General features: G+C 35.4%; 1 protein-coding gene across 3 annotated transcripts in view; it reads right to left on the bottom strand.

Moving 5' to 3' along the window:
* Positions 1–6896: 6896 nt before the first annotated feature.
* Positions 6897–26875, bottom strand: part of LOC127952143 (uncharacterized) — a 49837-nt gene continuing 29858 nt past the window's right edge. For 2 of the 3 annotated variants that reach the window (XM_052550460.1, XM_052550459.1), the window contains exons 7-20: positions 25664–26005; positions 24610–24981; positions 21627–21713; positions 21445–21537; positions 21159–21233; positions 20460–20573; positions 17181–17318; positions 16910–16996; positions 11174–11272; positions 10542–10646; positions 8705–8800; positions 7871–7969; positions 7616–7644; positions 6897–7527 (exon numbers count right to left, since the gene is read on the bottom strand). In XM_052550460.1, the coding sequence (XP_052406420.1) occupies positions 7438–7527; positions 7616–7644; positions 7871–7969; positions 8705–8800; positions 10542–10646; positions 11174–11272; positions 16910–16996; positions 17181–17318; positions 20460–20573; positions 21159–21233; positions 21445–21537; positions 21627–21713; positions 24610–24981; positions 25664–26005 (1826 nt within the window). In that variant the 3' untranslated portion in view covers positions 6897–7437. The remainder of the gene's footprint in view (positions 7528–7615; positions 7645–7870; positions 7970–8704; positions 8801–10541; positions 10647–11173; positions 11273–16909; positions 16997–17180; positions 17319–20459; positions 20574–21158; positions 21234–21444; positions 21538–21626; positions 21714–24609; positions 24982–25663; positions 26006–26875) is intronic. The other variant, XM_052550461.1, reaches the window with a different exon arrangement.

Raw genomic sequence — 26875 nt, 5'->3', positions numbered from 1 at the left:
CATCTTGGCCATGGGGCAAAAGAGCCACAGTACTTGTGTGCCCAACATTCTTGAGTTGCCCCCGCTGCAAAAAAATAAAATAATAATACCATAAAAAATACACCTGCAACAGTCTTTTTCCATGGTCCCTTGCTTTTTTCTTTTTTTAATAAAAAGCCTAGGCTATGATAACAGCTACGACAGGGTTGTCTAGTTGAATGCGAAATAACCATAAATCATAATCTCCTAAATACCATTCAATTTAATCTTATTTTATTTTAATAGTACTCACAACATATTTTAAGTTATCACACATTACTGAAAAATTCAAGAAGATACACTATATATAGTATACTTCGGCGAGTCAAGAGCTAAACAAAAAGTCCTGTTTCATTACAAAATACTGTAACTTTTATAAACTTTATACTATCACCACAAAATTTTAATTACTATTTATTATAAAATAAATATTTCATAAAACTGAAACTTAAATATATTATTTCTATAGACTATACAAAACAGAAAAGAAAAAAGACTAAATAATAAGGCTGAATAAGCTGATCTATAGCATGTTAAATGGTGGTTGCCTGTCTATGAATGGTACACCCCTCTAAGCTCACAGAAGTGGTTTGACCCAAGTCCTCTGCAGCCAATGACATTGACCTCTTCAAACTGATTTTTAAGGTGTACTTCAGTGTATTTCACGTAAAATACATGTTAAATACCCGCTGATTTTTCACTTGTAAACAACACGTATTTAACACGTTAAATAATATTGGATATAACATTGGAGTAATATAGTATTTTAAGAAGCTCATAAAAATATATATATAAATGACTTTACCATGTTGTGCAGCGCCGATAAATAAATAATATTAAATACGTGTTGTCTACGCATGAAATACAGGTATTTAACGTGTTGTTGACGCGTTAAAATTCACGTGTATTTGACCCTCTTGGCCTTCCATACATATTAGATATAATGAAAGGAGACGTGAAAAAAGGACAACGCTTTGTGTTGATATGGATTACTTTATCACAGAATATTTGTTCGGGAGCACTTGTTTAGTTTAAAAGTAGACATGTCAAGCTTTCTATAGATATATCTCTCATGTCTCTTCGTTGAGTATTCATGGAGTTACAGTTCATTTTAATGACGTGTTTGTAAATGAAGATCAGCGCAGACCAAGGCTGCAGACAGCACACCTTGTTTGTTATCTTTATTTTATAAGTGCACAAAGTTTTGTTGTTATTATGTTTTTATCCAAAAAAAGTAGACCCTTTACAGAGACATGTTAAAATTCACGTGTATTTGACCCTCTTGGCCTTCCACACATTAGACGTGAAGAAATGACATTGAGTTGTTTTGATATTACTTTATCACAGAATATTTGTTTGCACGGCTCAACAAACACCTGGATTTTGCTCTTGTTTTGTTCTAATGAGTGGATTGTGTGCATGAGTGGACGATGGATAGCAATTGATGTGACGTTCAGAACTTCAGCCTGACAGATAAAATCTCACAAGCACATATAAACACTCATTTTCATGTGTATAATATATTCTTCTAATTGTTTTGTGCCGTTTCGCTGCAGTGTTTTAATGTGACAGGCTGTAAATTCTCTTCAAGTGTTCAGAGAAATACATCGCGAGCTCGCGGACATTTGGCTGCCGCGAATATATCATGTTATTACTTTAAACAGTTCAGAAACATCTGAATTCAGCTATTGGTGTGTTCTAACGTGTGGATTGCGTGCAATCGCCGATATAATTTAATTATAAAAGGTCTTAAATAAGAATAAATTCGCTTGCTGTGAGCTCCATGGAGACAGCATGAGCTGAGCAGCCGTGATTCTTCTCTCCTCTTCCTGACTGCTCTCTGACCAGACATCAAGTATTCATAAGCTGTATCACGCTGTCAAATTATATTTCATTTTGCACACATAAACAGTTCAAACACACCTGAATTCTGCTCTTGTTGTGTTCTAATGGGTGGATTAGTGCAATTCGCTGTGATATTATTTTTGGAAGCGCTTAAAAAATGCTGATGAAGTGCTCATTTCTCTCTCGTCGTTCTCGCTGTTCTTTGGCCAGAGACATAATTTATAAATGAGATCTGACCCGGTAATAATAACATATGTTGGTTTAGCTTGTCAGTGTGAATGAAATGTGTAGCCTATTTATTTGTCCGATCTCGCCCCGAAACGCGGCTGTCATGTGGACTTCAAGTGTTCGGAGAAATACATCGCGAGCTCGCGGGCAGTAGGCTGCCGCGAATATGTCATGTTATTATCAGGTTCAGCCTGACAGATAAAATCTCACAATCACATATAAACACACATTTTCATGTGTATAATATATTCTTCTAATTGTTTTGTGCCGTTTCGCTGCAGTGTTTTAATGTGAAAGGCTGTAAATTCTCTTCAAGTGTTCAGAGAAATACATCGCGAGCTCGCGGGCAGTTGCGCTGCCGCGAATATATCATGTTATTACTTTAAACAGTTCAGAAACATCTGAATTCAGCTATTGGTGTGTTCTAACGTGTGGATTGCGTGCAATCGCCGTTTTAAAAGGTCTTAAATAAGAATGAATTCGCTCGTTGTGAGCTCCGTGGAGACAGCCTGAGCTGAGCAGCCGTGATTCTTCTCTCGTCTTTCTAACTGCTCTCTGCCCAGACATCAAGTATTCATAAGCTGTATCACGCTGTCAAATTATATTTCATTTTGCCCACATAAACAGTTCAAAAACACCTGAATTCTGCTCTTGTTGTGTTCTAATGGGTGGATTAGTACAATTCGCTGTGATATTATTTTTGGAAGCGCTTAAAAAATGCTGATGACGCGCTCATTTCTCTCTCGTCTTTCTCGCTGTTCTTTGGCCAGAGACATAATTTATAAATGAGATCTGACCCGGTAATAATAACATATGTTGGTTTAGCTTGTCAGTGTGAATGAAATGTGTAGCCTATTTATTTGTCCGATCTCGCCCCGAAATGCGGCTGTCATGTGGACTTCAAGTGTTCAGAGAAATACATCGCGAGCTCGCGGACATTTGGCTGCCGTGAATATATCATGTTATTACTTTAAACAGTTCAGAAACATCTGAATTTAGCTCTTGGTGTGTTCTAACGTGTGGATTGCGTGCAATCGCCGTTTTAAAAGGTCTTAAATAAGAATGAATTCGCTCGTTGTGAGCTCCGTGGAGACAGCCTGAGATGAGCAGCCGTGATTCTTCTCTCGACTGCTCTCTGCCCAGAAATCAATTATTAATGAGCCCTAACCCCTGTAATAATCAGATATGTTGGTTTAGCTTGTCAGTTTGAGGGAAATTGTATTATTTACTTGGTATTTTTAACCGGTTTAAAAGTGAAACAAAACCCGACTCCTCCCTTTAATCTCGGTTATTGCAACTAGGGGCGCAATTTTTCTCAGACAATGTAAGTCTATGGGTAATGTATTTTGACATTTAAAAAACTTTAAGTCTGATCAGTCTGAAAAGATATAGCAACCAGCACCGCTCTATCCCGCAGGTGTCTGCCGAGTTTGGGGCTTGTGGCTTTAAAGCCCTAGGAGGAGTAGCGTTCAGAATTTCTGTCAGAAAAATAATAAGAAGAAAAAGAAGAAGTTTAAATAGCATAACAGTATGTTGGCTTGTTGCCAAGCCAACATAATAAAAATAAAAATAAGTTTAAATAGCATAACAGTATGTTGGCTTGTTGCCAAGCCAACATAATAAGTCTTTAAGCCTATTGCGTGTATTTGAACGCAAAACTGTTCAGCAGCACTGACGACACGTCGGCATTTCACTGGGAATCTGTCTTGTCAGTCTCTGAACAGTAGCAAAACGAGTTACTGTTTATAAGATTTGAGAAGAAACTCTAGGCTCTAGTCAGGTGATATTATATATGTAGCCATGCGCGTAATTTGCAGGGGGGTTAGTGGGGTCATGACCCCCCCCCAAAAATCAGATCCAACTAATATAACCCCCTCAGTATCATCAAACCATTCAGATTAAAATATGAAATATTCAGAATAAATACTTTTGTTCGTTTTCTTTATTAATTTCATTTGCCAGCAAGAAAGAGAGTATCATATTTTAAATAATCTGTAATGTACCCCCCGCCCCCCGCACCGACTACTTGGTATTATCCAACCGGCTTTCTCTACCAAGTTTGTTCACTATTTTGCGCAGTCCCTCGGATGAATGGGTGGAAAAACCTGACGGAAAGATGAAAAGGACACTGAAAGGCAGCCAGACAACAATTTTTCATTGTTTGTCAACACCAGCCAAAAAAAAAAAGAAAAGAAAATCCTGACCAAACTGAGGTACCCCGCTAAACTGGCTGTTAAGTTAGCTGAGCGTTTCTCAAAGTGTGGGGAGTAGATACATGACAAACATGTTTTGTGCCCACTTTTTTCTAATTACTTTATTTATTGACCATACACTCAAAACAAAACAAAGACACATTTAAATGTAAACTTACGTGTGAAAAGGTTAAGTAAGGCTTACAAGTTTTTCAAGGCGACCGTTATTTATCGTAGTATCGCTTTATGGTTCCCATGGAGACGAATCATTCATTGCTTGTCAGGGCTGATGACTGATGATCTGCTTTTATTTCCTTTTTTATTCTAATTTCACAAATTTGTTAGCTATAGCAGGATATATCTGATATTCCGATTGTCAAATATGTGCAAGTGGATGTGTTTTGTTGTTCAAACACCTTTATAATGATCGCGTTAATTGAGTTGTATGCGCAACGTATTTTAGGTATCTATCTCATTAAAATACCTAAAAAATTACGTAACGTTAAATTATTATTAGGAATTTACCACCTCCGGTTCAATTTGAGATGATTATAATATATTATAATATATATATATATATATATATATATATATATATATATATATATATATATATATATATATATATATATATATATATATATAAAAATTTTGCATGGAGTTTGCAAAGTGACAAAATCAATCAAAGCACAACTAAGGTTAACGTCAGTCCACACTTGTATTTTCTCAGTTTCTGAATTTGATGTTATCAGAGGCTAAATGCAAACACAATTATTATTATTTTTTTAATCTACTTTTGAGTTTTATTTCATGCAAAGTGATAATATATTTGCACTTTCATTTTCTCTATTTGAAAGTTTTTAATGCTGTTATTTTTGTTTTTGTTATTATGCTGTTTTGTTGACTGGAGTTGGCTGGCTAGATGTTGGTTTGCCAGTGTCCTGTGAGGTAAAGCCAGAGGGTGCCAGGGACTGTGTAGAACCAATGTCACTGTATTGTAACTTAAGTTGATGTTTGCTCCAGTAGAGTCACCCGTTTTTTTTTTTTTTTTTGTTTTTTTTTTTTTGGGGGGGGGGGGGGTGCATAATTAAATTATGCAAATTAGCATGTTACCTTTTACACAAGAAAATTATTCAATAAATTAATTAATTAATAAATATGCCGCAAGTTTAACCCCCCCAATGATAGACCCAAAGTTACGCCCTTGTATGTAGCCTATGTTTTTTTTGTTTTTTTTTAGAAAAAAAGTTATAATAAAGGGGCGCTGGGAATTCCAAAAAGGTAATTTGTTGTCACTTTGGTCTGGAAACTTTATAAAGAGGGAACATTTTCCAGAAAAAAAGAAAGGATGGTAAGATACTAATTCATATGAGTTTTGATATCACTGGACCAAGATTCAACCAAAAGAAAAGTTTAATCCTGTTTAATCTTTGCTCTTATGGAGAATGTTCTGGACTCCTGCTGACTGCTTTCTGATGAGTCCACATTCCTGACGGTATGTGTTTGACCTTCATAAATGCTGCTCTAAAGGCTGATCTACTATAGTTGCTGATGTAGTGATTGTTCTAGATGTATTATTATGATCATTAATGTCTGTGTCTTGTGCTGTATGAGTTCTGTGAGGGTCTGCACTGCTGTGGGCATCAGTGTTTCTCTTCATCACATAAATCTATTACTACATGAACACAGAGCTGAAGAAACACTGGACAACTGCTCTCTGATCAGACAAAACACTCAAGAAAACACATCTGGGCATCATTTATAAAAGGTTGCTTATAAACAGTCCTAAATTTGTTCTAAGATTATTTCTCAAAAGTGTGTAAGTGCGATTCATAGAAAACTAATGTGCGCACAAAAACACGTGCCTGCGCCTCTCTTCCAGATTTGACAAAACTAATATACATTTATAAAATATAAATCACAAATGATCTTGAAGTTGTGCGCAGTTGACTGGTGTCAGATCTCTGCCTTATAAACGGCCACTAATTAATACCATTACCATATAAAAGAGCACACGCCATATCCAAACTTCTATGCTTGAGAATTACAACCACAAAGAAAAGAAAAGAAAAAAAAACTTGACTGAGTCTGAAATTGAAGTCCTGCTGGCGGAGGTACAGGTTCATGTGGGAGCCTTTTTATTTAATAACGTGTGTGGTTATAGTTTTCTAAATTACTACTTCTACTACCTGTAATTGTACAGAAAGCGAAGTAAAGAAATCTCAACATTAGGCTACTAAAAAGGTCAGTTTTCATCTCGCAAAATATTCCCTTTAATAAAAAAATCTGACTACACTGCATAATTAATCTCTTCTACTGCATCTTTGTTGTTTATGATGAATTCAGTGCTTACACATAAACCTCTTTTATTATTAATAGCTGCAGTACTCCGACTTTGTCACAAGGAAAAGTGTGTACATCTGCTCAGACTCTGATGTGATGGTAAATACCTTTCCATGTCAAAGACAGCCTTAATAAATATAACTTTGCCATGGATTTTAGATCAAATCTGTGCGTGCACACATTTTATAAATGAGGCCCACAACACACACATCAACTAAACTTTACTTAAGTGATCTTATATTATTATAATATGAGACAATCAGCAGCCACTGACCTGGAGTAATATTTAATAATTCACTGTAGAAATACAAACTCCAAACACGATGATGATGATGATGATGATGCTATTGTCTATATTATCTCAACCTCCCAAATTAAATAACAGCCTGTGTATCACAGTGCTTTTATAATGTGATAATGTTACAATGAAGGATCTGGTGTCTGAAGGGTTAACTATTCAGTGTTTCTGATTCATTTACATGAGTGACATTTGCTTACAGCTAGGATTCGTTTTAAAGCACAAATCAGCATCACATATATACAAAATAAAAATGTTTTGACACTAAAACACAGCCTGCATATATTTACAGCTATTTACACACACACACACACACACACACACACACACACACAATACAGATCTCTCAGTGTAAATCCAGTGATATTAACAAAGAATAACATCATTAGACTGAACACATGATTCAGATCAAACAGCAGTGTTATAATAATATTAATAATAATAATAATAATAATCTCTCTGTCTCTCTCATGTCTGAGCCAGCACTGAATCCGGCTGATTCTGCTCCTGATCTCAAGCATTCAGAGGATCCATCTCTTGAGTTTCTCCTGTGTTCTGGTTCTGCTGGGGTGATCTTCTGACTCGTACAGATCTCATCTTGGTCTGTGTTCAGGACAACACACATCAGTTAAACATGTAACATCCTCACACTATCTAGCATTAGTAAAGTGTCCTGATGAACAGCACTGACCTGACAAGACTTCAGACAGTCTGCGATCTCTGTGAGGTCAGAACAGATGAAAGATTCAGTGAATCACATCTCTCTCAGATCAACTTAATCAAACACCTTCACCATGATTATAGTTTAATAACTTCAGTGTTATTATTAGATTATTAGAGAGCTCAAGCTCCTGTGCTGTTATTAAACACTCGCCGTCAAACACAGCAATGAAGGAATAATGTCTGATGTAAACCTGATCTGATGTTTGTAACAGTTTATACTCACTGGATCCTGAGAATCCAGAAATCAGCAGAGATACAGCAAACAAACATTCAGAAGGAAAGACGATGAACCTCAGATCTGCCATCATACGATCACCGTTCACTGAAACACACAGATATTATTATCATCACTGTACTGAGAAACTGATGAAAAATCATATTTTACTGTAGAATAACTGCTCCAGATAAACACAGGTGATTCAGTTCATCATATGAATTATTAATACATGTTTAAGTTTATTTAGCATCGAGATTATTATCAGTAAAGTGAGTCTCCTCAAATGTAATCCAGTATATTGAAGTGTGTGTGTGTGTGTATATATATATTGAAGTGTGTGTGTGTGTGTGTATATATATATTGAAGTGTTTGTGTGTGTATATATATATTGAAGTGTGTGTGTGTGTGTGTGTGTGTGTGTGTATATATATATTGAAGTGTTTGTGTGTGTATATATATATTGAAGTGTGTGTGTGTGTGTGTGTGTGTGTGTATATATATTGAAGTGTGTGTGTGTGTTTGTATATATATATATTGAAGTGTGTGTGTGTGTGTGTGTATATATATATATTGAAGTGTGTGTGTGTGTGTGTATATATATATTGAAGTGTGTGTGTGTGTATATATATATATATATTGAAGTGTGTGTGTGTGTATATATATTGAAATGTGTGTGTGTGTGTGTATATTGAAGTGTGTGTGTGTGTGTGTGTGTATATTGAATTGTGTGTGTGTGTGTGTGTATAAATTGAAGTGTGTGTGTGTGTGTATATATTGAAGTGTATGTGTGTGTGTGTGTGTGTGTGTGTGTATATATTGAAGTGTGTGTAGTTGAGTCACCTGTTTTGAGGATCAGTTCAGTTGTTAAAGCAGCAGAGTTCAGTAAAACTACAGCCACTGATCCAAACACATACACAGAAACATAACGCCGGAAATCTGTCGATCAAGATCACACAATTAACATGAAGATCAGATTAATACTGCATGATACAGACATGCTCACATAATCAATCAAACACTGCTTTATTTTAACTCTGTAATCACTTTAGTGTCTGATCTGACTGATTTCAGTTATGAATTCTTCCACAGATCATCTGAGACTGTTTCACAGAAAACATAGATTACAATATTTACTGCATTATTATTATTATTGTCTAATCGTGACCCAGCACGTATCACTGCAGAGGTCACAGACTCAGGGTTTTATGACAGAAGTGATATTGTAACAGTAGAGTTTGGTTATTTCTGGTTCAGCGTCTGAACACAATCACACAGAAACATCAGTTTTGATGAAATCAGCTCAACACTGAGAACACATCTTGATCAGTTTTACAGTTAGACCGGTCTTATTAAATATAGACTATACTCTGAGTGTTTAGTGCTTTATTCACTTCAGCAATAATACTCTGAGTGTCTTCAATCTTAGCACTGTGCTCTTAAACATTCATGAATTAAATCATTTCAGTTCAGAGTTCAGGATCAACAGAAACAGATTACAGTTGTGTGTTTATCACTGATTCATATTCTGTTATTACAGTCTGAAACTATGATCTGATGATGACTGGATTGATGAGATGAATCAGTGTAACTGATGTTTCCATCAGGAATCAGATTTACAATAGTGATGGGCATTTCGGCTCTTTTTTGTTAGCCGGCTCCTTTGACTCACAAACGGCTCTTTAAAAAACAGTAATGTTTTGACTATGATAGGTGTGAAAACAATTCTAATTAAATTATTAAATGAAATCATAATCATACTTATGAAAAAACAATACTATTAAACATTTGCATTTAAATTACAACTTTTGAATGTACAGAAACAACAACATTACAAAAGAATACAATCTGAATCTGAACAACATAATAGAACGCCTATTAAAGACAAATAAATAACTGAAAGAATTAAACTGGTCCCTCTTTTTTGGCATGTTATATAGTCAGCATGAACTATCTCACTAGTTATGTTTTGTATAACTAGCATGAACACACTCACACACAATGCTGATCATATTTTTATTTTATGAGAGATTTGCATTCAGAAATGCAAGCTGCCTTACTTTCTACGGGCTGATGATCATTAAAATGATTCCAAATGCTGCTGTGCTTCCGACTCATTTTCCTGATTTTGTTTTGTTTTCACAGCTGTTGTGTTTTTCATCTCCTCTCCTCCAAGTTTGACACTGTGTGTGTGGTGTGGTGTGTGTGTGTGTGTGTGTGATGGCTTGGCCCCTCCCTCATGCCGTATAATTGGTTGACACCTCGTGTGTGATTGACAGGAACAGAATGTGAGGCTGATCAGACAGGCGAAACTTATGTGCACCTTTAGGCCTATATAATATTTTTTTGTTGTTGTTTAAATTAGTCAATTAGTTTAAATAAAATAAAATGCATCCATTATTTCATTATTACATAATAATTTAATTTCTATAGGCTATATTCTTTTTAAATAGAGTCGGCTCTTCAGATATGCGAGCCAGCTCCCGTCGTTCACCTACTATTCGCGAACGACCCATCACTAATTTACAAGTTTACTCATATCATTCAGTGTTTTCTGAACACACACAGACTGCTTTATATTTCTGATCCTGTGCTGTTTAATATTGAGAACTACACGAACACAAACTGAAGCAGAGAAACATCAGACAGAGAAGATGATCAAAGATGATCGATAATCTACCTCGAGACAACCTGAGAAAAGTGTAGAACAAATCAGCATCTGTGAAGAACATGACGGTCCAGAGTATCTGCAGAAACACCATCACACAGCCCCATCCGATCGGATCTGAAACACAATCAAACACAGAGTTACACACACACACACACACACACACACACACACACACACAGATGTAGATGAGAGACACAACACACACACACACACAGACAGATGTAGATCAGAGACACAACACACACACACACACACAGACAGACAGATGTAGATCAGAGACACAACACACACACACACACACAGACAGACAGATGTAGATCAGAGACACAACACACACACACACACACACACAGACAGATGTAGATCAGAGACACAACACACACACACACACACACAGACAGACAGATGTAGATCAGAGACACAACACACACACACACACACACACACACACACAGACAGATGTAGATCAGAGACACAACACACACACACATATACACACACACACACACACACAGACAGACAAATGTAGATCAGAGACACAACACACACACACACACACACACACACACGTCTTCATCACACAGCAGATCTGTAACATAAATGATGTGTTGTAATTACAAACATTATTAAAAGTACTGTACCTGTTTGATTTTCCAGAGTGAATATGTAAAGGCCGATCATCAGTGCATTCGTCACTAATATGAAGATTAACATCACTGTCCTCACGACTAAAGGTGATACTGAAAACACAAGAGTGTGAGAATAATCTGATCATAACACTTTCATTCTCACAGAAACACAGCAGACTGAATACAGAGATAGAGACACAAGTCTGAACACAGATCTTCAGGACTCAAATCACTGAAGAGTCAAATCATCAGACACACACACACACACACACAGAGAGATAGACAGAGAGAGAGAGCGAGAGAGAGAGAGAGAGAGAGAGAGAGAGAGAGAGAGAGAGAGAGACAGAGAGAGAGACATCTGAACACAGATCATCATGATTCAAATCACTGAAGAGTCAAATCATTCACTTCTATAATTCATAAACTCAATTCATCACACACACACACACACAGACAGAGAGAGAGACACATCTGAACACAGGGGGGCTATAAGGCTGTAGTTTTTATGCATTCAAATAATTAGACATGCTAAAACAATAATAAGATGAGAAAAAATAAAACAATTCATAGGGCTCTAAACATTAAATTTTGTTACATTTTTTATAAATTGATGTTAAATTGTATCGTTTTCCTGATTTTAATTAATGAGATATACTTTTTGATTAAAATTAATTAAAGAAGAAGAAAAAAATGGTATAAACATAAAACATTTCTCAGGGCCCCCAAAAAACTATTTTAACCTTGTAAAGCCTGAATGTTTTGTATCACATTTTGTATGAACGTTTTGGCTTTCATGGCTCATAAATTATGAAGCTCAATAAAAAAAAATTATCATTTCTTTTTTCACACATTTCTCAACACTAAAGTCACTTTTTCCAAACTGTTCACACAGTTCTCCTCAGCATCTTTCTACTTGACACAGCAGTTCATTTCACACATAAAATGCACTTAAACTACCAAAACAATTAATGTCTCAGATCAACTCATGCTTTTGTAACTCTAGCTTTAAGTAATTCAAGCTTTAAGTAGTGGCATTGAAATTGAAGCTCAGTAAATGCTTCCTTTTCAAGGAAAGAGTCAAGTTCTTGGGTCATGTTATACCTAAGGAAGGCATTCAGGTAGACCAGGAAAAAGTACAAGTGTTGGAGACATGGCCGGTCCCAAAGTGTCTTAGAGATGTATGGCAGGTATTGGGGTTCATGAGCTATTATCGCCGATTTGTGCCCCAATTTGCTCAAATTGCAAGGCCCTTGCATGACTTGATAGGTAAATCCCACAAAGCTCTAGAGTCATCCAGAGCTCTGTCCTTTGAATGGTCTAAGCAGTGCCAGGAGGCTTTCGACACCTTAAGGAAAGCTTTAATGTCTCCTCCAGTCTTGGCATTTCCAGATTTTAGCCTTCCCTTTGCCTTGACAACCGATGGTAGTCTTCTGACTAATTTTCCATATTTCAGGTTAAGATTGTGATTTCCAGAATTAAATTGTTAATTCTGAACCAGTAAATTTTACTTTGTGAATACTCGTCTGCTTGTTACTGCTGGTAATTTGACTTTAGGTCATTGTTGGTTCTGGGGTAGGGGCGTTCCCTTCTATGCTGCAGGATATTGTGAGGTTGGGGAGATATTTGCCGGTTTAGGGCTTTCTCATATGTGCTGTAAACTCCAGGTTAGTTAGTCCTGTAAAAGAATATAAAGCCTGGAGCCCTCCTCACTTTAGCCTTGATATTAATCAGAATAGTACGGAGAGTATTGAATTGTGGGGCAAGGACAAAGATCCTTTGTCACCATTCATCCAGAGCCACAGGATAGCTAACCCCTATCAAAATGGGCATAAGTACCCGTTACATCTAGCAAAGGTTTAATCAATCAAACACACTTTATCAACACAATGACCTAAAAACTCTTAACAACAGGCAGCATTATACAACGCTTTCTTATGTAAAGTTTCTTTACAAATCAAGAGTAATACTCTCTACTGTTTATAATTCACTGCAGTGTGTTACACACTTCATATATGCATTACAGTACAACATTATTCCAATGTTTCCTCTTTTGAGTAGATAGTAATGAAAGTGCAAGACTAACACTTGTGAAGATGTTCAGCTACACGCAGCTGCTATGATTGTGTTTGATTTTCTGCATTCAGAATATTTTTCTGTATGATATTACTGATATAATGTTGCACATTTCTGTGGTATTGGTTTCTGTACAGTGCTAGGTTATGAGCTCAAGTTTAACAGTGTTGAGAACCGTACGTAAGCATCTGCAGATTGGCTTGTATAGAACAGAAAGTTCTGCTGGTGTTTGTGAGAAAGGAACTGATGTAATTTAATAGATATCGTCAATGAATGCATCGTGTGCCAAAGCAATGATAAATGATCCAGAGTTTAGCCACAGAGACTGATGTTGTGCTCACTGTGTGAAGAGTTTAGAAAAAGAGACCCAAGTATTGAGAAAGGCGTCTTAGTGATCATAAAAATCTGTGATTCAGAGACTCAATCTGAATCTGCTGCTGTTTGATGTAATTCTGATGCTAGTAATGTAAATTAGTGAGATCTTTATAACAGCATTTGTGAAGATCATGTGACACTGAAGACTGGAGGAATGATGCTGAAAATACAGCGGAGCATCACAGAAATACATTACACTTTAACACAGATTCACACAGAAAACGGCTGATTTACATTACACTGATAGCCCGGATTTTATATCTATGTCTCATGACATGAAAATGTCACTTTCTGAGGTTTTTTAACATTAATATGAGTTCTCCTAGCCTGTATCTGGTCCCCAAGTTTCTAGAAATTTGAATCGGTGTAAATGGAGATTTTTCTATCTTTCTCTGCCTTTGAGAAAATGTAAGCTCAAACGGGCTGATCTTGAATCTCCTCGTTGTGACGTTGTAACGAGAATTGTTACCTCCCCTTTCTCTGCTTTGCCCGCCCAAATATTTACATATAATTCAGTGGCAATGTCAGCACAGGCGTTTCAAACAGACTTTTATGATATGGATTCGACAGCACGGGCACAAACAGTGAGTAACAGTGTTCATTAATGCCTGATCTGTGGTCAGTGATTTCTGATGTGTAGCTAATCATTCAAGTTCACACAGACTTTCTTTCTAAATCATTTAATACTGTTTATGCATCAGTGAATCAAGCCAGTGACTAAACGATCAACTTCACGTTGTTTCTCTTAGTAGCATGAAACAAATCTGTTATTTAAATTGTGATTTAACTACAGAGAGCGATCAAAGAACGCTCGCTTTTTTCCGGAGCTGTTACACATCGCGAGTATATCTGCACACTTGCCCAAACTGCCGTTACAATGAATGACACTGTTATGCTGCACAACCAAGCTCTTACTGTATTCATCTCGATATTGTGTTTGCTGTTAGCTGTGGTGAAAGCATTTTGTGAGAGATAACGTGTTGCAATAATGACGAGATCACTGCATCCACGCGATAAACAGACTCTGTCTACTCAATGCTCATCACTTTTTCATGTGATGGGGAAAAGATCAAAAAAATAATTATATAATCAACACTTACATGATTCGTTAATCTCGATAGCTGTAATAGTACATATATATATATATATATATATATATATATATATATATATATATATATATGGACCCACTTTATATTAAGTGGCCTTAACTACTATGTACTTACATTTTAATTAATAATTTAGTACAATGTACTTATTGTGTACATACATGTTTTTACATTGTACTTATATTAAAAAAACCTACATGTAATTACATCTGTATTCAATTTCTGTAATTACATTTATAATTACACTGTTGACCCATACTTTACACCTTAACCCACCCTTAAACTTACCCATACCTCCAACCCTCTCCCTAACCTTACCCCTATCCCACCTCAACAGCAGCAAGTGTTTTACAATACAATATGAACACAATAAGTACATTGTACTTATTTTATTATGTAAGTACATAGTAGTTAAGGCCACCTAATATAAAGTGGGACCATATATATATATATATTTGAGAGGGGTTCCATACTAACAATATAAGTACACCTAACGAAACATTAAAAAGCATTTAAAGAAAAGGAAATAATCCATGTCATGGGACCTTTAACAATTTAATTACAGCATACTTAGATTATTTAATTTTAAATGCATTACTATAAAAATTTAAGTGAATTCTACTACTTTTGTGAACATATTTGAATGAGTGAAAAACTTTAAGTTTAATGGATTCAAATTGTTAAGTTTGTGTACTGACCCTTCCCCCCACCCACCACACACACACACACGCACGCACACACACACTGGTCGCTGTTACAAGTCAAGTCAAGCAAGCAGCGCCATTTTTGCGGTTGAGAGTGCCTTCGAATTCTTAGAGATGCTGGTAAGTAGTTGTACAGCAAATGTTTTATCCAGTTTTATGGTTCACCTATTTTTGTTTGCAAGTAACATTAGTGAAAATGTTGTTTTAGTAATTTTGGACTTTCTTCCCACTGGTCCCGCTTGAACTTGAAACACATGCGTATTTAGCAGACATAGTTTTGGCTGTTCAGTTGTTTTTTTCTCTCTCAAAATTATGTTTGTGAGTTAGTGTAACAGGTGCGGCGAACAGGTTTCTGCTTATCTCCTGCTAATTAATCAGAATTTATCGTCTGTTTATTGTTTTGAGGTTTTTTATTATTATTGATGGGCTGTTTGTGAACAATAACATGCTTATTACAGGTCGTGACATTTTCACCTGTTAAATAGGTGGTTTTCTCACTCGCACATGGTTCCAATTTAACCCCTGCATGTTCGACACATACATCGAGATTTACAGCAAAGTGAGGCATGAAGACCACAGTTGACTACTTTTTTCTTTTTCCCTTTTATTCTCTTTCTTTTTCATTATTTTCATTCATTATTTGATTTTCCCCCTTCATTTTCTTTTTTTATAGTTATCTTTTAGCAATTCATGCAATTATTTGTTTCTTGATTTATTTCTTGATTTTTCTTTCATGTCTTTTCTCCTTCTTTTCTTTTTTTAATAGTTTTTTTTACTTTTTTATAAAAAAAATTTATTGTTTTTTTCTTTTACATATTTGTATTCTTCATTTCTCCTTCATTTCTTCAATTTATTTTCTTGATTTTTATTTTTTTATTAATTTTTTTCATTTCTTTTTTGTTTCATTTCTTTCTTTTGTTTATTCATTTTTTGTTATCTTTTAAACAGTCTTTTAAAGTGTTTCACTCTGTGTGTGTAATGTTCAGTGGCATGTCATTTTTAGTTGATCATTCACATGAATCCTCTTCATTAGTTGTTAGTCTCATCAACTTTAATAATTATTCTTCATGTAGAAAAGCGTCAATGGATTTTTATTATTTTTTATCTTCATTTTCAGTCTATGGGATTTTTAATGATTTTTCATTTTCATCTTATTTTCTATCTATGGGATTTTTTAAATGATTTTTGATCTTCAGTTTTAGCTCAATAAATGAACTAAACTGTTGACTGTTGTAAACAGATGAATACAAGTCATGATGGAAATGCATCCCATGTAAAATAAATATTACTGTCAGAAATATATGTGAAATAAGTCCTGGAGTCTCATGATTCAGTAAGTTTGATCTGATTTCAGAAATCACTTTGATTCTGTGAATAAGTCATCGTCATATTACTGTTTTTCTACAAACACTGATGATTATTATTAATAAGACAGAGACACTGCAGTAGTTCATCAGAGATCAGATCATAATTCAGCAGATACTCACAGCCGAGCCCATTACTGCATCTAATAATCCATCTCTCATTTGTCATCATCATCAGTAAGACTGGTAAAACCACAATCATGATCAACCCTAAACACAGGAGAGGAGTTATATTAATGCTGGATATTATCATTCATCAGCAGATTACACTGCATCATAACCAACATCAGGCTCAGTCTATAATCAGTGTTTTAAAGTGTCACAGAAGAATTAAAATGTCAACAAAACAAAATGTTAATAAAATGACCAAAATTGATTATGAATGTGAACTCACCTGCTTCACCGCCGGCTCCAAACGTGTAGAAGAGGAGGATGAATTGTAAAGTGGGCAGAATTTGGAAGGTCATATCAGCCACAAGATCAAATATCTTAACTATCCGTCCAGTTTTCTTCCAGATCTCTGTAACTAAAACTAGAAGAAACAGATTGATCATTAACATCTGATTTGATTCTTTGATTGAAGTTGTGAGTCATTATAAGAGAAGAATTTAAAACAACAACAAAAGCAGATGAACTGAACAGAATTAAATAAAGAGACTGTGTTCCTAATTATAAAACTAAATTATGATTTATAAGAAGACCACTATTCACTATTTCTATTAATACTCTATCAAATCTGAACATTAACATCTGTTGTGTGTTTTAAAATCTAGTGTGTATTGTATATAGATCATTACATTACAGTTTTTCTCAGTCGCTTTGACACCTTTCTTCAAATTAATGTAAATGGTCTGAAAACAATTAACAGAGCATCTACACACACACACACACACACCCACACACACACACAGACACACACACACCCACATTATTATGATTATGAGTATAGAAGTGCACAGAGTTAATAACTCTTCAGATCTACTCACTCCAGCACACTTCACACTTACATCTTTCTCTTCACATATCCTCACTTACTCTCATTCTGTTCATGCTGTTTGTATACTTTCCCTTTTATAGTTAAAGCAATCGTGTTAAATCTGTGTACAATTAGGAACACGTCATTTCCTGCAGTGTGTGACAGTTTCCTGATATTTTTAAGTTTTGATTGCTTGTATTAACTGTTATGAGAACATCAGAGCATTTTGAGCAGTGTTTTGAGAAAATGATTGACATGATTTGTGATTTGTGTGAAATGGTTGAAAAGGTACAATCTGTGTAGGATAATGACAAGTGTTTTGAGAACAGTGATGTGTTTGGAGAAATGTGTCAGATAGACTGTAAAGCAGGGGTGTCAAACTCATTTAAGGTTGAGGGCCGGATCGGAGAAAGGGTCCCCTTGTGCGGGCCGAATTACCTTTTTGTTAAACTCTCGTTTGCTTACATTACATTAATATTAACTATACAAACTACAATATAATTTACAAAAAAAAAAAAAAATTATATATATATAAAATGTGTGCAGTATTGACACAAAATGACTTTTGACTATATATTCAGTACAGACCGAAAGTTTGGATACATTACTATTTTTAATGTTTTTGAAAGAAGTTTCTTCTGTTCATCAAGCCTGCATTTATTTGATCAAAAATAGAGAAAAAACAGTAATGTTGTGAAATATTTTTACAACTTAAAATAATAGTTTTCTATTTGAATATACTTTAAAAACAAATTATTCCTGTGATGCAAAGCTGAATTTTCAGCCTCATTACTCCAGCCTTCAGTTTCACATTTTACATCCAGTCTATCACATGATCATTTAGAAATCATTCTAATATTCTGATTTATTATGAGTGTTGGAAACAGTTCTGCTGTCTAATATATTTGACCAATAAAAGGTTAAAAAGAACTGCATTTATTCAAATTAAAAATAAAAATTCTAATAATATATTTTCTTTACTATCACTTTTTATCAATTTAACACATCTTTACTGAATAAAAGTATTTATTTTATTTAAAAAAAGAAAGAAAAAAAAATTACTGACCCCAAATTACTTACCAGACGTGTATATTGTTATTACAAAATATTTATATTTTAAAAACATAGATTCTTTTTTTTTTTTTTAATTCATCAAAGTATCCTAAAAAAGTATCACATGTTCTGAAAAAATATTAAGCAGCAGAACTGTTTCCAACTTTGATAATGAATCATCATATTAGAATGATTTCTAAAGGATCATGTGATAATGATCCTAAAAATTCAGCTTTGCATCACAGAAATAAATGATAATTTAAAGTATAATACATTTAAAATCAATTATTTTAAGATGTAATAATATTTCACAATATAACATTTTTTCTGTATTTTTGATCAAATAAATTCAGGCTTGATGAGCAGAAGAAACTTCTTTCAAAAACATTAAAAATAGTAATGTTTCCAAACTTTTGGTCTGTACTGTATATATTACTATATTTTGCAGAGTGTGTTTTTGAGATGGTTTAAGCCTGACATGGAAAAATAAATATGACACTAAAGCCACCAGTAGGTGGCAGCAAATCTCTGTATTTATGAGTGAACTGACTCGGAACGGCTGATTCATTTAGAAATGAAGTTAGTGATTGTGTTTATGAATGGGCCACTGAATCAAAATAGATTCAAATGCTTTGTTCAAAAACAAAGATTAATTCAGTAACAAAATACTCAGTGCTGCACGGAGACACACAATTGCTCTTACTTTGGCCTTGTTAAAAACTTTTCCTTGGCTTAACAGAGATAGACAGCACTGTGACTAATGTAACACACTTAATACTAGCATCTTTTTAGTTGAGCTATTGTATAAAAGCGATCGCGCTGACATTCGGGAAAGCAACACTTGTTATAGTTAGACATTACTTAACAATCATGACATAAATATTAAAAACAATACAGGGCATTTTGCCTCATATCTTGAATTATATTGTAACCTGATAGCCTTCATCCGACACTGAAAAACTCTCACAATGTTTCTTGCAAAGTTACAAAATGCCAGTTCGCACATCATTAAAACAACAGTTAGGATATTAGTACACATTGTATTGCACACTCCCTGCTCATTTATTTCTCCATATGTCCAGTGCGTCATAGTGTAACTTAATATTAGCCACGAGTTGTGGTTAAACTCACATGTTGTTGAGATAATAATACCTTTTTTCCATCTCTCCTTAAATGCCGGCCGTCGTTCCAGGCCAAATGTCTTCTTTTGGACATGTTTAAAATCACAAGAAAATTGCCACACAAGCATCAGTTACAATGCAGCTATCTTCATATCCTCATGCTGCTCGAGATTCTGGCACCGCTTTAAAATGCACATGTTAAGTGTCCAGACTCCCGAGGCATAATATCAACGTAAATAAATTAGTAATTTGTTCCTCTTTAAATTAAAAATAAAATGTTGTAGCGAACACACTTTATTTAATTTTCAAACTGAGGTTTAATTTATTATTTTATATTATTGTTGAAATCCTCCTGCAGGCGGATTGGACACCTCTGTGGGCCGTGTTTGGCCTGCGGGCCGTATGTTTCACACCCCTGCTGTAAAGTGATGAAGGACGTTCAGATCAGTGTGAATCAGACTCAGTTTCAGTGTGTCTCTGGTATCTGATGACTGATGGGATTGAATCGCACAGAAATACTTACGGTAAATGATTTTGCAGAGGCAGCACACATACACGATCACAAACAGCACTATTATCATGGCTATGTCAAACACATCATAATTCTGAAGCTTTTGCCAAGCACTTGTAAAAAGAGCTGGAAGAAAGGAAGAGATGAAAAAGAAGATAAAGTATTATCAAATATACACACAGTCATAATTTAAACACAGGTACGAAGCAGGACAATCATTAAACTGATATTATTACTGTAATCATCTTGCAGTATTGTATTTCACTGACAGTCTGTTATAATCTGAGGTTCAGTGTTTGTTTTCTGTTCCTGATAATGACCCCGTGACCTCTGTGCTGATCACATGACCACAAAACATGCTGAGAAGGAATTTAGTGGTGGTTTCAGTTTTAAACTCAGTAGAGTTTGTTGATATTTTAGTGTAACAACACAGATTTCGTTCATAATCAGCTGTAGATCAGAGTCTGTTTAATTAGATTGTGAAGTGATTCAGTCCTATAAACACAAAGACATTCAGTGAACACAGATATACTAACACACATCACACTTCATGTAGAGCTGCTTTATGTGTCTGCATATGTTATGATTTGTCAAGTTATTGTTTCAGATTGCTGCAGAATATTCAGAATATCTCAATCAGATTCTGACGAGTACAGCTTTATTTGTGTTAAAGTCTACTTTAATGTGTTCATGATAATGAGGGATGTTTACCTGAATAAACAACAAGTGAGAGAGCGAAATACTCCACCACATAACTGTATTCCAGACTCAATGAGTTAATTCTGCCTGTGAAACAGAAAATATTTCATGATTACAATCACAATATCATTCACAACATCAACAAACTGAAACACAAATGCCTCTAATACACAGTTTAATGAACGCTTTAATCAATTCTCTTTTGGTAAAGGGTGAATCCCTCACACACACACTAAACAATGTCTGAACATCTGGGTTTATAGTATCTCCAGTAATACACAGATCATATGAATCATACCTGTAAAATTATAAATATACGGAGCTGCCCAGAGCAACAGGAGAGGCCTCAGAAAATAAAGAGCACAACAACACACCGTCTCACTCACAGATCCTGAAACCAAAAATTATTATAATATATCTGCACTAACAAAAAACTCTTATTTTACTGACACATTATAATGCATTGATTGAATCACTGACCTTCAGAAACACCCCAGAGGATGAAAGCTAGAAACATCAGAAGATTTGGACAGAAGACAAGAGACATGTGAAGACGAAAGACTGGATCTAGAGAGAAAACACAAAGAACTCACATTCAGTCACATGAGAATTATGAGTTTATTAAATATTCATCCCACTGGTAACACTTGAGTTTAGGGACCAATTCTCACTGTTAACTAGTTGATTATTAACAAGCTTATTACTAGCCTAGAGGATGTTTATTAGTGCTTATAAAACACATGTCTTATTCTGCATATTTTATCGAAATGACATGAAACTTCACAACTTAGTCAACACTTAATAGCTCCGCAAAAAATACAAAAATCATAATAAAAAATTGGAATGACATCTGGTTGCATGTTACTGTGAAAAATAAAAGTCGCACGCAGGATGTTCAGAGTCTCTGCAGACTCCACATTTAAATGAATGGGAAAACAATATTGTAGAGCTGTGCAAAAAATCTAATGCGATTTTCATGCGCATCTCAACAGTAAAGACGCTCCTGTAATTAGAAGTATATCTCCAGCACGTGCGTTCAGATCAGGGTTGCCAGGTTTTCACAACAAATCCTGCCCAGTTGCTTCTCAAAACTAGTCCAAAACTAGCCAATATCGCGTTTCCAGGAGGTTCCCCGATAAAAAAAATGCTTTGCGGGGTTAAATTTTAAGTTTTATGGCATGGTTGCCTTGGTGAAATTCGCATTTTAGGGGCTAAATATCACGTTATTGGTATTGTCGCATCGACCCGCGGACATGAAAAACAACCACAGACTTGGCAACACTGGTTGGCATTTACTACACCGAGCCGTAATTCACTGACAATCTACACTAAATCGATTTTGAAAGCGATTTTGTGTTAGTTGTCGGTAGACTATGGCTCTGTGTAGTAACTGCCGCTCCACCTGAACCAGTGTTGCCAAGTCTGTGATTGTTTTTCATGTCCGCGGTTCGAAGCAACCCCAATACCAATAACGTGACATTTAGCCCCTAAAATGCGAATTTTCCCAAGACAACCAGGCCAAAAAAAAAAAAAAAAAAACGTATATATTACATTTTTTTTTTTATCGGGGAACCTCCTGTAATCGCGATTAGTTTTGAACTAGTTTTGAGAAGCAACAGGGAAGGATTAGTTGTGAAAACCTGGCAACCCTGATCTGAACACACATGCTGGAGATATACTTCTAATTACAGGAGCGTCTTTACTGATGAGAGGTGCATGAAAATCGCATTCGATTTTTTGCACAGCCCTACAATAATGCCTTTTCTTTTTAAATCGTCAAATAAAATCACTACATAAACCACAAGCAGAACACAAAATACACAGAAATTGTCAACCCTTTCACAGGTTCATAAAGCAGAATGCTCACACATACATGCACACACTTCCTTCAAAATTCAACCTTAGAAACCAATGGGAGACTATAAAAATGTATTTCTGCTACAGCATTTGTCAAAAAAGTCAGTTAAAATGAAGGGGGAAAAATGAAGGGGTAATACCAATTGACATTTATAAGGAGTTTAAAGAAAAATTATCCTCTGCTGGATATGTTAGATAAGCTTTTGTACAATGTTAGCTCTTATTACTCTTATCCTGAAGCCTGGAAAATTGCCTGCAGAATGTAGTTCCTATAGGCCAATCTTGTGTATACAAAATTATAGCTAAAGCCTTGGGAATGAGACTTGAGAGCTAGGGGTCTAACACTGGAATCACTTGCAATAGCAATAAGATCACACCCTTCAATTTGTGGTATTTATACAGGAGTCCCAGAACATCGTCTTGCATTATATGCAACTGATGCCATTGTATTTTTATCAAAGCTGGAAAAGTCATTGCTATCCCTTTTAAAACTTATTGACATGTTTGGCAACTTTTCTGCTTTTAAATAAATAAAGACAAGTCATCTATAATGTTTCTAAACGAGCAAGAGAGAATAAATCCAAAGGTAGCTCACCAATTTGTAAATGCTGTAAACGTCTTGGCATGTCTTGGAATTATTATAACCCCTAAGATTAGCTCTCTCCGTTTAATTTATTATGATCACCTGTTAGCTAAAGTATCAGAAGAGACTACTAGATGGACAACACTGCCCCTGTCTTTAATGGGAAGAATAAATTAGATTAAGATGAACATACTACCTACATTTTTATATGTTTTCCAATCATTGTCACTTGCCTGTTTGTCCTGTTTGCTAGCATGAGTCAAAGGAGCCAAGTCCCATGTCTACATGATGTTCTGATGCAGAGATAAAGGTCTTGCTAAAAGGTTGCTATGGAGTGGCTTGGCAGATGCCAGTGATGATACTCCATCAGCTGCTTTCAAGTACGAATGATATAATCCAACCCACATGCCTCTATTTTATTCGGATTTGAAGATATCTCTCTTTAGGTTTGGGTTGCTAGGGTGTGGCTAGGAAGTGGGCAAAGTGATTGGTAATTGGCTGTTTGCTGCTCCGAGTCAAACCAGACCAGATGTTTCTATAAGATTTGTTTGAATGGAAATCTATGGAATTTGTTGCTAGGGTGTGGTTAAAGAGTGACCAGGAAGATGCTTAAGACTGATTGGCTGATTCAAACGAGCCCACCCCATGTCTCTAAATTATTCTGGTTCAGAGAAATGTCCAGTTAAGTTTACGGTATAGTTTCTAGGGTGGTCTAAATGGTTACTAGGGAGGGCATGGGTAGATTGTTACCTGGATGATATTTAAATATTTAAAATCCCCACCACTATTTTTAAACATCTTGTGGCACAGACATACCTAATGCAGATTAAACATTAGTTTCTGTTAAATAGAAAGTTTCTGTTAAAAATGAGTTCTGTGTCGATTCACAAGCACCACTAATTTCTATGATTCAAACTCACTTAGGTATGTTTACTGGAAAAACAGATATAGAACTAATAAATTAAATGAACGTACAGTATTAATTAAGGCTACAAAATTAGGTCTTCTTTTCTATTGACTTACCTAATAATCTCAGTATCAGATTTGTCTTGACTGAGATCACATGTTTACTTTTGCTGTGAACTGTACATGTGTATTCTCCAGCATCTTCAGCTCTCAGATCGTCCAGACGGAGGGAGAAGTTTCCATGTTGAATCTGATCAGTGAAGAAATGAGCTCTGTTCTGATAATCCTGCTGCTGGACTTCTGTTTGACTCTCACCATCCTGATACAGATGAACTAAAGTCTCAGAGTCTGAGGAGTCTGAGTCTGAGTCTACATCTGTTCTTCTCCATTCCACCTTCAGACCCTTCACTGGTAAAGGTTTCTGACCATAAGATGACAAAACCACTGAAGATCCCAGAGGAGCACGTATGTGACATTTAACACCAAACCCTTAAAAGAGAACAAAACAAAAGATTTCCTAATGTGAAATACATGTTAAGGCAAATAAACAGTTAGAACTTTGTGTTATGTGTATAAATTCTCATTTTATCAAACATTTATAAGGGCACAGAAGATGTGGGAGCCTATTGCTTGAGTTTTATCCTCTATCCTCTTGTTATTCTTCTGCAATGGAAACACATTTTCGAGAGACTTAGTAGTAGTTAAACTAGATATTAATGAGTAGAACTGAATAATTATATTCTTTATATAGAGTCAACATGTATTTTCTGTTCTGTCCTGTTTTCTGTGGAATATTTTGTGTTGTGCCAACTGTCATTTAAAGTATTTTTTTCCTCCACAATAGTCTTTTATTGTAGTTTTACACTTTTATGTTAATATCTGTTAATAACATTAATTTTAATTTAGTTTAAGTTTTTATGAAATGCAGTAAGATACGTCAACATACACATTATTATTCAACATTGTTGAAACGGATTAATCAATACTGCATATGACCAGTCCAGTGGTGCATAACAATATTAAACAATTATATTTATGACAGAAGTAACTAAAATGATCATAATATTATGTGTAAAATCTGGAAAAGCAATGTTTATATTGTAACTAAACCACTAAATTAAATCATATATTGAGCAGGTGTAAAACAGCAGGTCCAGTTATTTTCACTTACCCATCTCAAGCTCTGCGTCGGCTGAATGCACACAGTCCTCCTCACTGTAAACTTTACATGTGTACTTTCCAGCATCTTCTGCTCTCAGTTTGTCCAGACGGAGGGAGAAGTTTCCATCTTTAATCTTCTTAGAGAAATGAGCTCTGTGATGATAATCTTTGTGCTGTTTATTCGCTCGACTCTCACCGTCTTCATACAGATGAACCAGAGTCTCTGAGTCTGCTCTTCTCCACTCCACCTTCAGACTTTTCTCTAACAAGCTTTTGTTAACCTGACAGGACAAAACCACTGAATCTCCAAGAGGAACCGTCTCATCATCAGAGGAACCTTTCACCTTGAATCCTGTACAGGAACAGACACAAGGTTTCTAATGTGAAATAACTACAAACAGATACATACATACATACATACACACACACACACACATATACAATAACTCTCTCTCTCTGCGCACACTGTGTGTTTCTGATATCTTCTGCTCATGTGTGACTTTTACTGCTGCTTCATCACATTGTAATGTAAGTGCATTCTGTAGGAGAATAGCTCATGCGCCATAGTAAGTTAATGTTATGTTTTCTGGTATTTGGCATTGTAATTTTATCTGTATATCATTTCATGCCAAAATCAATTATTCTCTTGCTTATTTAAATATGACATTGTATTTGTACTTTGTGAAATTATTAAACGGTCCATTACGGCAGGGGTCACCAAACTCTGTCCTGGAGGGCCGGTGTCCTGCAGACCTCAGCACATCTGCTGGGAAGTTTCTAGTGTGACTAGTAAGAGCTTGATTAGTGTGTTCAGCTGTGTTTGATTAGGGTTGGAGCTAAACAGGACTCAGACCCTCCAGGACGTAATCTGGTGCCCCCTGCATTGCAGCATCCTCTTTATTGGTTTCTTAGTGATGTTTGTGTTTTTTTTGGTTAAACTAGTTAACACTTCACTTCCTGAAACCATTGCCATTCTATCAGCTGCTTGAAGTCCATAGTAACTTATGCTCCGTGGCTAACCTGCTACGCAAGTTATTTCTGCATCAACAGATAAAGCTTTAAACAGGACTCGAGTGTAAATTTTTTAGTCTCTCTATACTTTTGTATATTATCAGCTATTTGAACTAACTTCACAACGTTAAAACTAATTTTTACCTCTTATTAGTTATTTTGTTTGTTTTTGCTTTTTATCCCCTTGCTTGCTTTGGAGTAATTGGGTTCC

The sequence above is a fragment of the Carassius gibelio genome, chromosome B3 (assembly GCF_023724105.1).
Source record: "Carassius gibelio isolate Cgi1373 ecotype wild population from Czech Republic chromosome B3, carGib1.2-hapl.c, whole genome shotgun sequence".
In the NCBI taxonomy this organism is placed as follows: domain Eukaryota; kingdom Metazoa; phylum Chordata; class Actinopteri; order Cypriniformes; family Cyprinidae; genus Carassius; species Carassius gibelio.
Note: the sequence above shows the minus strand (reverse complement) of the source record. Positions and strands in the feature narration are given on the sequence as shown.